This window comes from Typha latifolia, chromosome 7 (genome assembly GCF_019914945.1).
Source record: "Typha latifolia isolate L0001 chromosome 7, TyphaL0001v2, whole genome shotgun sequence".
NCBI lineage: Eukaryota > Viridiplantae > Streptophyta > Magnoliopsida > Poales > Typhaceae > Typha > Typha latifolia.
Genome location: NC_133092.1, coordinates 12,240,676 through 12,253,386, shown reverse-complemented (window position 1 = coordinate 12,253,386; position 12,711 = coordinate 12,240,676). Strand labels below are relative to the sequence as shown.

Genomic DNA, 12,711 nt, shown 5'->3' with positions numbered 1-12,711 from the left:
AAGAAGAATTGTATGCATGTAGATTGCTCAAGGGAGACATATAACTCATGGTTGATGGTACCTATACTGATAGATTTCACACAATTTACAGATAACTAAATGTAGCAAGCTATCTTCCAGACATGAGGTTGACTAGCCCTTGGTTGTCGTATAAGGCGCCCATGTCCCAGTCTTCGGTGCTTGAAGATAGTGTCATCAGTGCAACGACGATAGATCTCATGCTTGGCCTCAACTGGGGATTCTCACTTGTGCAGCCCTTGGCAAGTATGGCCATCTGGAATGAAGAATAGCCAAACAGTAATTCAGCTGAACGAAATTTGCTAAATAAGATGAAGTATAATATATAGAGTATTCTGACCTTTAGAACTGAGTCAAGTGGATAATCATCACCAAGCCTAGGATCAATTAGCTTCTGGAGATCTTCCTTTGGATCAGGTTCATTAAGAGCATCCTCAAACTGTAGCATTCAAGATAGAAACAAAATATTACTAGAGCTGAAATTGTCTGTGAAACACATCAGACAGCTGAGAATGTACGTGTTAGAAGTTAAAAAAATATGATGAGTGGGAGAGAGAGAAAGAGAGAGTTTTAATTCTAAATTGCCAAGTTTCAAACTAAAGATAATCTAAATACCTTGAAGATGCAAGTAACTGATGATCCTATCTGTGTTACTGTTTTACCTCAATTCGACAAAAAATGGTGTAACTGAAGCTTATACATTTAACTATAAGTTAGCCTGTATATACCAAATGAATGTGAACAAGTTATGATCTAGACATCCTTGAATGCACAAAATAAGATTCAACTGATTACATAATTCACTAGATAAGTAGATAGGTCAAGAAAGTATGTCGCATCTTGCTCTTTGAAGCACATGATCTTTGTCTGCATAGGCATTTCACACATTGAAGATCATGTCCTGTAAATAACTGGTATTTGCAGAAGATAAATAAACAAAAGGGGCCACATTTGGAGGTACAGCAAACTAATGGATTATTCAATTTGACTATCAGAAAGAAATTAGTGTGAGCAACAACTAATCATTTAACTGCAGTACTATACATAGACTAAGAAGGGACTTCATAGTAGAGAATAATCAGGAGATACCAGGGCAACCAACCCCTTCGTTTCTCCAGTGGATTCATCCATCTTGACAATAGCTTCTTTAGCTGAAATGAGTTCATAAAGGACAACACCAAAAGCATAGACATCCACCTTAGGAGAGACATCACCATATTGGGCATACCTGCAAGTGAAATTCTTATAAAGTCATGTTTAAACTTCATTAGCAATCAGCACCGCATGCGCAAATTGCAAGATAAAAACTAAGCAAGCAAGAGCTTTGCTTTCCTCGGATTTAGAACGATTTTAATTAGTCAAATTTTGGTTTATATTCTTATGTCTAAGTCAGGAGTCAATATCAGCAGCTTTCCTTTTCAAACAAAAGTAGAAACTATAAAGTATATTATATAGTATTTTAACATGCCAACTCTATTAAAATCTTTTACCTTCAGTGAGGTTTATTTCATATAATACTCGTGGTGAATATATGCAAGCATATGGGGGGAGAGACAAGCATGTGGGGGGAGAGAGAGGGATCACTTCTTACTCTGGAGGCATGTAACCAAATGTACCAACTAGCCGTGTTGGTAGAGATGTACTTCCAACTTCCGTAAGTTTTGTTAATCCAAAATCTGCAACCTGCAGGATAGAATAGGATAGGATGATCTTATATTAAGAACAAGAATAATAGGACTACTAGTTATTAGTTAGATGGGTGATGATTACCTTCCCACGGAAGTTTTTATCTATCAAAATGTTTGCTGATTTAATATCACGATGTATATATACAGGAACTGTATGTTCATGTATATACTCAAGACCCCTAGCTGAATCAAGAGCAATTTGCACTCTAGATGCCCATGACAGGGGATCCCAAGCTGAAACCAAATATACAAGTTAATATAGAACATCGGGGAAGAAAAATAACACATAGTTATGCCTTTAAATTTAGGGTTCTAATTAAATATCTTACCTGACCCACGCAAACGTTGGCTTAAATTACCATTCTCGATATATTCATATACAAGGAATAGAGAACCTTCAATACAGTACCCTATCAAACGCAGCTGTACAGAAGTTGTAAACAATATGTTAAATGTATTCAAGTAAATCTTCCTTGGGCTAATTGTTATAACTAAAAGTCATTTTCTATCAACTAACTTTGGCTGCAGAGAATTTGCACTATGTCAATCTTTTAGAAAAAAAAATGATAAATTTCTTTCATAAGTAAGATATCAGATAAGAAAGTCTTTGTATTATCATGTGCCTCTAGAAACAACAAATATTCTAGACCACAATGGAACTTCAAAATATAGAACATAGATAAGGAGGCAAGATCAAAGTCCAAAAAAAATAAATGACAAACCAACTTACCAAATTCAAGTGATGAACATTTGTTAAAACTTTTAATTCGGCAAGAAATTCTTTCGATGCCTGCATATCCATTTTCTTGACAGCAGCTCTCTACAGGAAAAAGGTACCAACTCTTAATGAACAAATAAAGAGTCATCTCTAAAAGAAAGAAAGAGAAGTTCTAAATTGAAATGCCAGCAAAGATTCACATTTTAAGAAATTGCTGAGTTCAACAAAAAATATGAATGATTGGACTCAAGTAATGCACGCTAAAAGAAAAGTAACACCTTTCAAATAGAAGAGATACACTACAGCAGCTCCTTGCCATACATTCCTCTTTCTATAACAAAGCCTTATATTAATTATGACAAAGAAAAGAGTAAAAGTTCTATCTGTAATGGAATCTCTGGAAGATTTGCAACCTGAAATTTTTTAGAGAAAACTCAAACAATATAGCAGCAACACAGACATTGTTAAGGGATATCAATTAGTGGATGAACTGAATGAGCTAGAAGCAAAGAGAAACTTGGCAAAACCTCTTCGGGAAGAACTATTAAGGTTACATTTGATAACAATTTTTCACAACCAACAAAATATGTAAGCCCTGTTAATTTTGGTGCAGATAATTTGGGAAGGATAAGAACTTTAATTACTTCTTCTGGAGTATAAGTTGATGAGCATGTTGGATATGAAAGGTAACAATTCCAATAACATACACCAAAAGTAAAGCAAACTGAAGACACTTCTTGTGAGCTTTGAAGATGGACTCAGCCTTCAAAAAGACTTCAAAGTTAAAAGAACTTCTATAGTTCTAGAACTAGAAGGATAATAAATGATAACTATAGATTTCACAAAGGATGTTCTAACTTCTAACACTATCTTTGAAAAGAAATGTAGGAAAGGAATGGTTTACATTTCCAGAAAATTGCTAAAAGAATATCACAAATAAGATCTCAAAATTCTTTTAACACATCAACTGGAACGGAAAACGTCCACGTTGGAGAAGATCATCAGACTGCAGCACTTCTTGTGCCAGATATTCAAAGTTCTTGATACAAATTCCATAGGTTTATTATCTCTGGTTAATCATATCTGGTTGAAAGTCTATAGTAAAAATAAATAAATAAATAAATAAATAAAGGGTCTTGGAAGTGATTCACATAACTAATTGTAACCGTAGAAATTGTAACTTCATCATCTATAACAATGATAATTATGGTGCATCCGACCTCTCCTCTAAGCTCTGCATAATAAACAGATCCAAAACCACCTTGGCCAATTTTATTAGCCAAGCTGAAATCATCTGTAGCAGCAGAAAGTTCCTCGTAGGAGAATTCCACTGATTTATTAACTGTAAGGCCCCCAGGTGGGTTTATACTGTCACCTTGAGTTGGAAATAGACTTTTATCAGTGAAAGCTGTAGTACCTACATCAAACAAGGTATAATTCATCAGAAAAAAGCCGCATAAATCAACTGTCAGCATAAAAAGAAAAGTAGAATCAAAGTCCATGTCCTAACATAGTGATCATATATTGACATGACTTTGTTTTCATTTAATGAGATAAAAAACTACTATCCTTCAGAAATCAATTTTTCCTTTCCACAATATGGATTCTTGCAGACAAGGTGGCCTCGGGTGTTCACAAACCCCAATTACAAGTTAAATAGTAACTATCCATTTCATCCAACCTGTGTAATTTCATAACTACCACTGAATTGAAGGAAAAAAGAGACCACTACTAAAAGATAACTCAAGGTTATAATGTTTTAACTTATATACATTGGAGTAGAAGTGAAATAAGAAGCTTGCAAATTGCAAGTAATCTCAATATCTTGAGGACTTTCCCAAGCAAGAAATTATTGAAAAACCCATGCTTTATAAAGATATAACAAGCAAAGTTGCTCGAGAAAAGATGGTCTGAGAACCTAAAAGGAGAAACCCTACACATCAAAAATAGCTGGGACTGAAGTTTATTCAAATTTCCAGCAACTATTATCTCTCAAAAATTTATTAGACATTCAAAAGAGTTGATCAGAAGGGAAATCTGATCAATATAGGGAACTATGCTCATCACTCGGGGTGGTATAAGCTAAAGAAACAATTGAAACATAGTCTCAGTGGAGTGTATAGTTTAATGCATAGGCCACAAAGAATGTCAGACAATTAATCAGATTATCCACCTTAAAGTAAAGTTCATATCTACCTTATAGCTGTACAATGGGTCCTACAGGAAATAAAGCAGTACAGTTAAAATATCAATACCACAAATACTCAACAAAGACAACCAACAATGATGACTACTAAATTGTTTACTTTAGTTTTCGAGAGAAGTTCATCTAGAGACATTTGTAGGCTTATTTTGAAAAAACATTCCTCTGTGCCAATTGTACAGTCTTTTGCATACTATTATCTAAAAGCATAAAGAAATACAAAGTGGCCCCTAATTTAACCTGACTCTAGTAAAAGTTAATAACTTAATATGAATAACAGACTGGATGTCATGAAGTCTCTAAATTGTTAAGCACATTGATTTGACAATTTACTGAAGTGGATTACATTTGCAGGTGCAAAACTTAAGATAAATCACAATGAGATATTATCATTACCATGCAGAAGGGAGTTATCTACAGAAGGTGTTGAAATAAATAGAGCCCTCCTTGCTTTCTTTTTCCTATAATAGACAATATATAAACTGATGGCAAGTATTACGATAATTGCTCCAGCTATTATTCCCGCGATAGCTCCTCCAGATATTCCTTTTCCTAATGAACATCAACAAACATAAGTTAAAGATCACACCTGAGTAAAGGAATCCACCTTGTTTGTCTCTCCTATCATTCATGTCATGATGTGATCAATTCTATTACAGAAGCACCATCAGCAAAGAAAAGGCAGAAAACACCACCTGTGCTGCAAAAGGTGATAGTAGAATATCATTGCACATACTTGAACAGAAAACAATCTGAATCCAACAAAAGTAATAAGAACCACAAATATTTACCTTGATGAAAGAGGGCGATAACTCCCATTTAGATCTGAGGGCAAAAAACAAACCAGTAAATAATCATTGAACAATGAACGCACCATATTTTAGAAGCTAATATAAGTATATAACAAGGTCTCATACAAAAAATACCATCATGATAAGCTGCAAACAATAAAAGAACCATATTTAAAAGAAGCAACATAACTGAAATTTGTCATGCCAGAGAAACAGCACAAAACAGAGGATCGTAGTGCATTAATATGTGACACTAAAAAGGGACTGTTATGCATTTATATTTTCTCACAGAGGATCTTGTGCTCACCTTATTCAAGTCAATGGATCATGAAATTTGCATTTGTCACTCATATCATGAACCTTATTACATATAAAGGCCATCTATTGCATAGGCCAAAAGTGTACATAGCAAATTAAAGTATAAAAGAGACTCATTCAATATGACACATGTATAAAGTATAAACTAGCTGTGGGTTTCAAACATGCATAAGTTCTCGTCGGGGACCATGGAACTGTATCTTTGTTAATAAACGGGCATGCAGGTAGATGCAACATAGAGCTAGTTTCACTTACGTAAAACAAGAAAGAAGGGGAAAGAACTCTCATACAAGAAAACAGAAAGAATAAGAAGAAACTCGGGATCTATATTTCATGCTATCTTGAGAAAAACAAATCAGAAAAGGAATGGAAGCAATCTGGTGAATGAATTTGACTGGGAACGCGGTCATCAACCATGTAATTATGAAAGCTCTTTCAATCTACTCTCCAGCTATCAAAAGTCAATAAAATAGACTTACAAATTGAATGATTGTAGAATTAAATTTGATGAGACTATGGCAACACGAAATATGATAAGCAAGCCAATAATAGAATTTTCCATTTTGTGTCATTAATGAAGCTTTATCTGCCACAAGGCACAAGTACAACATACTAGTTTGCTGCTTTAGTGATGCATTAACGCAATTCCCAATTGCTCAGATTTCTAAGAAACCAAACCAATCCAAAATGAATCACCTTTTCCATCTTCCTTTAATTAAATTGTATTGCATAACCAATTAGTCATGTATACAGAAGAAACAATCTGGTATCCTAGGCAGCAATAACAGCCAAATACTACGTATCATTGGGCTAGATCAAATATTATTTCAAAATCACCTTATTTTGCATTAAAAGAAAAAACTCACCTTTGGTGGGAATAAACACAATTCCCTTCCCAGCACTGAAATTGACCCCAGGATTATAACTCTGCAGCAAATACTGCTGAGTCGAGAAATTGTACTCCGCCGACACCGAGGAGAGATTCTCGTCCTGCCGGAGCGGGTACGTCACAAACAACCCATAATCCTCCGACACCGACGAATTCCCACACGAGCAATTTACTGTGACGTTAAGCACTGCCCCGAGTGGAATATTATTCTCCGAGTAGTTATTGACCTTGGCGAGCCAGGCGGCGGTGGTGAGGTTGGCGTAGTAGTCGGCGATCTTGCCATAGGTGTCGGATTTGACGGCGGTGTACTGAAAGGTGTGGCCGAGGAAGTCGCCGTTGATGCAATCGCAGGAAAAGTTGATGTTGATGCGGGAGTAGGCCTTGACAAAGTTCACGTTGGTGATGACAGGGTTGTATGAGAAGAGCTCGGTGGCTTCCATCTGGAAGAGGCTGGAGATGTAGGAGAGGTTGCGATTGGGGGAGATGTAGTAGGATCCGAGGGTGAGATCGCAGCCGCTGCGGCACTCGGATTTGGAATGGAGAACGGAGGAGAACGCGATTAGCGCAAAGAGAAGAAGGGGCATGGATCGAATCATCATGATCTCGAGAGGTCGAGGCAACGAAACCCTAACCCTTGTTATCCTAAGTAGAATTCTTCCAACGACCCTGACCGCAGTGTTGGAGGGAGCGGAGGAAGAAGACGGAGTTGACTGGGCCACTGGCTGCGAGTTTGTCAACAGCCGACGTCGACAGAAAGGAGAGGGGCTATTCAAATTGACCAGTGGGAAGGAGACACGCAAGGGTGTACGAAATCAGTATGTCGTTCCGGCGGACTAGTTGAAGCGATTCGCGCCGTCCAAAGGTTGGCGGAGTCGTTTTTCTTTATCGGCTGCGGCCAAAATAAATGTTCGCGGAGATATCTTTAAGATTCGTGCTACAGGTCTTGATTCTTTTATTATCGGATCTTATAATACCAAACCAAATCCATTTTATTGAATTTCGAGATCCATATCCATCTTAATCGGATCCGGGTCGGATATCTGGGTTCTGATACACTCCAAGTACTGTTTCACTTCGTCAAATATTAGCAATCGAACGACACCAAAGAAAAAAACGAATAAATTTTTGTGCCAAGCCATCTTTATACCATTTCCGAGAAATGGGGAAGAAGGGAAAAGAACGAGCAAAAGAGAGGCGTCAGCAAAGGCTTGAAGAAATCTCCAAATTAAGAGAGATTCCTTACGCTCCCTTGCAGAGGTGTGTCTCAGTTCACTTCCACATATGCCCACAACCTATTCGTTAAAATGCCTGCACAAACTTTTCCCGCTTCTTTTCCTCTCATCTCGGCGTCTTTTGTAGGTGGTGGACTTCGGACACGGTTGCCGTTGTGACGGGGGCGAACCGGGGAATTGGGTTTGAGATTGCACGGCAGTTGGCAGCCCATGGGCTGTGCGTCGTTCTCACTTCGCGAGATGCCTATCGAGGCCAAGAGGCGGCGGATGCATTACGGGTTGAAGGACTAGATGTGGAGTCTCACCAGCTTGACATTACGGATGCTTTGTCAGTTGAAAATTTTGGAAAATGGGTTGTTCGCAGATATGGTGGAATTGATGTCCTGGTGAGGTGCTTATCTTTTCATGAATTGTTTCGTGTGTTTTCATTTGGAGAAAACATTTTCAGATAATTTAGGGGTGACAATTGAACATAGACCTGTATATAGTGTTTTATCAATTTCAATCTTGTTCTTATCTGCTAGCAAAATGAATTGTATTATAATAAATATCTTCACAGGAAAGTTGTTAGAGAGATCTGCTTTAAATTGTACATTATGCCTAGGTCAACTAGGATCATTCATGGAAGTTGGAGGCTTGGAGCAAGTCAGAATTCGTTGTGCAGATAGATAGTCATTATGTATGACCATTGTATTCATGACATAGATATGGATAGGAGCAGTTGCTAGAAGGTGCACAATGTAGTAACTAGGGTTGTAATCGAGTCGACCTCTAGCTTTGATTGAAACTAATTTCGAGCCTAGCCTAAGATGTCAAGCTTGAAATAATTAGATTCAATTCGAGCCCATTTCAAACTTGAGCTTAGCTCGAGCCTATTCGAATGGCTTGATAAGCATATTCAAGCTTGAATCAAGCTCAAACCAAGCTTGACTTGAATCTAGCTTGAATTGAATCTTGGATTGTCTACACTAAATATAATCAAATCAAATATATAACTAAATTGAAATTTATTTAGTATTTATAATATATATTAATAAATATAATTTTAGCCTTATGAAGCTGACCTTGATCGAGCCAACTTGTTCCCAAGCTTGGCGTGAAATTAATTTTGGGCATGATCCGATTGATCAATCTTGACTCAATTTAAATACAACTCGAGCTTGATCGAGCCTTTGTGCCGAGCTCGAGCTAGCTTGATTATTTTGATAGCCCTAGTACTAACCTAGTAATCTTAGGCATCAGAAAGAAGTACACCGAAATGTGAATTAAGCATACTTGAAATTCTTCTTCTATAGGCTGAAGTGGAAGAAAGGTAACTGCATTCTCATGTTGCTATTCAATGACTATTTTATATGTGTTATTGGCAAGAGAGATAAAGAGATTGGTGACTTCAACTTCTGAGAAATCATAAATCATACTGTACATAGCATTGCAATATGTGCATTCATATTCCATAAAAATACAAGTAGACAATTACTCTACTAGCGAGAGATAATATAGTTGGCGAATGGAGAGGGGAAGCACTACGTACTAACTGTAATTGATTAGAAACTAGCCAATAGATGAAGGTGCTCTTCTTTAGAAAGGATTTGATGTGAATCAATTTTCAGTAGGAAGTTAATATAATGCTTGCAGGCTTTTAACCTAATAAATATCATTTGAGTTTCAACTTTCAAGAAGCTAATTCAAGAAATAAATATTTGGTATTCGATTATGAAATAATAGTGATATAGTAATGCATGACAACTAGTGGTTTGCTTATGTACTTATTTGTGGTCCACTGAGGGAATTAGAAATGACAAGTAGATTGCTAAATCTGGGCAGTTCAGTTGGCCCACTGGAACTCTGGCCAGATCCAAATCCTGTTCGAGCAATCAGTGCCCTTTATCTTTCAGCCCACTCTGGCCTGTCAAGCGATCTGAGTAGGCCTGGTCAAGCCAGATCAGTCTCTTTGTACTCAATCAAGTCTAATGAAGAAAATCACTAAGATATACTATAAGTTTCTCTGGGATATCAATTCTTCTGTCTTTCTTTCTCATTTGTTCCAATTAGCCTATTTTATTTGCTACTAAATTAAGAGTTGGAAACTGGAACAGTAAGAATGTTGATCTCTAACTCTTAGGACATGTATTCATTTTGACAGCACTTCATAAGTGATTGTAGGAAAATTTTGTAATATTGTGCAACAATTGATGTGGCAGGACATTTAGAAGAGCAACTGTAAATATTGTCTGTATGTACACATACCACAGTTATATGTAGTAGATATTGCCAGATATTTGGTTTTATTTTCAGTAGTCGATGTGGCAGGTTGTATATTGAAATCCTCCTGTGCTCATTATTTTCCATATGTCAGGCGATGCAAGCTCCAAAGTTGAAATTCAAGCTGTCTTATGGGAATAAGCTGGTGAAGTCTGGCTGAGCCTAATAAATCCAATTCAACCTACTTAACCAGATTAAGCTGATTGTGTTGGAAACCACCATTAGCTGAAAATTTGCCCACTTAACCTGGCGAACTCAACCAGTTTGAACCTACTGAATTTCTGTGCTAGCTAAAACTGATTCCAGCCAAATTGTAACTACTTGATTGAGATTGAAAGTACACCCTCAGCTATCAAACATCCACGATCGAATGTTACGGCACTAACAAATATATATTGTAGTCACACCTGATTTAGTTGAATAAAATAATGTTGGTATCTTCTAAGATTTCATTGTGGAAAAATTCAAGAAATGATCGTTTCCTTGGGGATAACATTGTTTGTTCAGGTCAACATAACTGAACACTCATCTTTGGATATATTAAGATAATTGATTATGTGATAACATAGATGTACAAATTAGCTAAAATATTTAGTGCTGTCAAAGTTAAGCTAAGCGGATACTCCTCAACTTACCGGTTCATCCTATGTAGTGGTGTCTGGTGGTTCCCTAGAAGTTTTTGTCCTTAAAAGTGTAAGGTGTGCTAAGTAGTAAGTGGAAAGTTTCAAGAGATAACTTACTTTCTACTTCTAGATTTAGATCACGCCAGCAGCTTGCGGTAGTGTACTTACTAGAGTCCTTGCCAATAAATCAATTGATCTTGGAACTAGATATGAAGATTCTATTGCATTTTCCGTTTTGGTCAATGATCATCAGTTGGAATGATCCACTACGAGATTACAGATTGTTTCAAGGGAAAGCTTTCAGGCATGATAACAAGTGACTAGTTTCTTATAGGAAGCATTTTATTTCTAAAACATGTGGATGGTTGACCAATGTGACTACAGCTTGAACTATATATTTCCTTTCTAGGACTTCTTCTGAATTGAATATATTGTACTGTCTTTTCCCACTTTGAATGACTTCTCAATGACCCTTATCATGTAATTTTGTATAGCTATAAGTCATAATAGGGAAATGGGAAATTTTTTTGACATGTTTCTCGTTGACATTTTGCATTAAACATGTGCTTATCCATGCTGCAGGTAAATAATGCAGGCGTGAATTTTAATACAGGATCAGATAATTCTGTTGAATTTGCTGAAGATGTTGTCACAACAAACTATTTTGGCACGAAACGGATGATAGAGACCATGATACCAATGATGAAACCTTCTCCTTTTGGTGCTCGCATATTAAATGTGAGCTCAAGACTGGGTAGAGCAAATGGCAGACGAAATGTAAGTTTGGACGCATTTCTTTTTCAGCCTATTAATATATCGATTATGAAATTTATTATTACAGTATTTTCAATTTGGATTTGCATCTGCCTGTCCTTGTCTTATTGAATGTTTGAAGTGCTATATCCGTTGACTGTTGGTGATCCGACTATTTTATGGAAGTTCAGAATATATTGGTTTGCATGATCTTGTTTTTCTTTTGCTCCTTGCAGAGAGTGGGTGATGCCACCTTGAGAGAACAGTTGTTAAGAGAAGATTGCTTGTCTGAGGAACTGATAGATGGGATGGTTGCTAAATTTCTCGAACAAGTTAAGCAAGGAAGTTGGTCATCTAGTGGATGGCCTCAGATGTTCACAGATTATTCGATATCGAAGCTGGCAGTCAATGCTTACACCCAACTTATGGCAAGAAGGCTTTCTGACAGATCAGAAGGTCAGAAAATCTATATCAATTGTTTTTGTCCAGGCTGGGTGAAGACTGCCATGACTGGTTGGGCAGGAAATATTTCAGCAGAGGAAGGTGCAGACACTGGAGTCTGGGTTGTCTTGCTACCCCATGAACCATCCATCACTGGAAAGTTTTTCGCTGAAAGACGTCAGATTAGCTTTTAAGTTGACTATTTGATTACTGAAGCCTTTCCCGCAGAAACAGGCATGAAGTCTTTGGGTGATTAATCACCCATTTGCTTTAAACAATTATGTCTGCAGAAAAAGAAGCCATGATCTTTTTTTATTCTCATTGAAGAGTGATTTGGTGGCTACTTACTGCCTTGATTTGAGAACTCTGACAGTCTATAAGATTCTGGAAGAAAGACCAGCTTGCAGATCAAATTACTTTGGTCTTCTCATCTACTCTATAACATGCTGGATTTGCAAGGCTGTTTTCTTGCAGTCAAAATTTTTACACGTCATTCTAGAGAGCACTCAAAAACATAATGGTGTGAGTGAACATCTTCTTCTGGTAAGCGAAGTTGTAATTATCGCACATAACTCTGTAATTTATAGAAGGCTTTGCGCTATCACTTGTACAAGATGGCATCTATTTACTTTTGATGTAAGAGGATGGATTAATTAGGGGCCTTTTCTGCATCTCTGTCACTTTAATTTTGCTTGTCATTGCAATGTAACCATGATGGTTTGTCATGGTGGATTTCATCTTGATGACTACTAAATTAGCTGGAATATTGACTATA

The 12,711-nt window shown here is 36.9% G+C and overlaps 2 protein-coding genes across 2 annotated transcripts; one reads left to right on the top strand and one right to left on the bottom strand.

Annotated features, from left to right (window-relative positions):
• LOC140792658 (chitin elicitor receptor kinase 1) lies at positions 1-7,427 on the bottom strand. Its single transcript, XM_073143777.1, has 12 exons — positions 6,603-7,427; positions 5,419-5,452; positions 5,320-5,327; positions 5,024-5,173; positions 3,645-3,841; positions 2,437-2,526; positions 2,036-2,129; positions 1,789-1,940; positions 1,610-1,701; positions 1,108-1,246; positions 359-457; positions 1-274 (listed from the first exon to the last, which is right to left on the bottom strand). The coding sequence occupies exons 1-12, from the start codon at positions 7,222-7,224 to the stop codon at positions 110-112; spliced, it is 1,842 nt and encodes a 613-aa protein (XP_072999878.1). The 5' UTR covers positions 7,225-7,427; the 3' UTR covers positions 1-109.
• A 270-nt stretch (positions 7,428-7,697) lies between these two features.
• LOC140792657 (uncharacterized) lies at positions 7,698-12,711 on the top strand. Its single transcript, XM_073143776.1, has 4 exons — positions 7,698-7,882; positions 7,985-8,243; positions 11,325-11,519; positions 11,732-12,711. The coding sequence occupies exons 1-4, from the start codon at positions 7,785-7,787 to the stop codon at positions 12,128-12,130; spliced, it is 951 nt and encodes a 316-aa protein (XP_072999877.1). The 5' UTR covers positions 7,698-7,784; the 3' UTR covers positions 12,131-12,711.

Excerpts from the sequence above, each read along its gene's own strand:
- LOC140792658 (XM_073143777.1), bottom strand. The coding sequence starts at position 7,224 with ATGATGATTCGATCCATGCCCCTTCTTCTCTTTGCGCTAATCGCGTTC. Across the intron at positions 1,941-2,035 it reads CCAACGTTTGCGTGGGTCAG|CTTGGGATCCCCTGTCATGG; the intron begins GTAAGATATTTA and ends ATTTGGTTTCAG. Across the intron at positions 1,702-1,788 it reads ATAAAAACTTCCGTGGGAAG|GTTGCAGATTTTGGATTAAC; the intron begins GTAATCATCACC and ends TCTATCCTGCAG.
- LOC140792657 (XM_073143776.1), top strand. The coding sequence starts at position 7,785 with ATGGGGAAGAAGGGAAAAGAACGAGCAAAAGAGAGGCGTCAGCAAAGG. Across the intron at positions 8,244-11,324 it reads ATGGTGGAATTGATGTCCTG|GTAAATAATGCAGGCGTGAA; the intron begins GTGAGGTGCTTA and ends TCCATGCTGCAG. Across the intron at positions 11,520-11,731 it reads GAGCAAATGGCAGACGAAAT|AGAGTGGGTGATGCCACCTT; the intron begins GTAAGTTTGGAC and ends TGCTCCTTGCAG.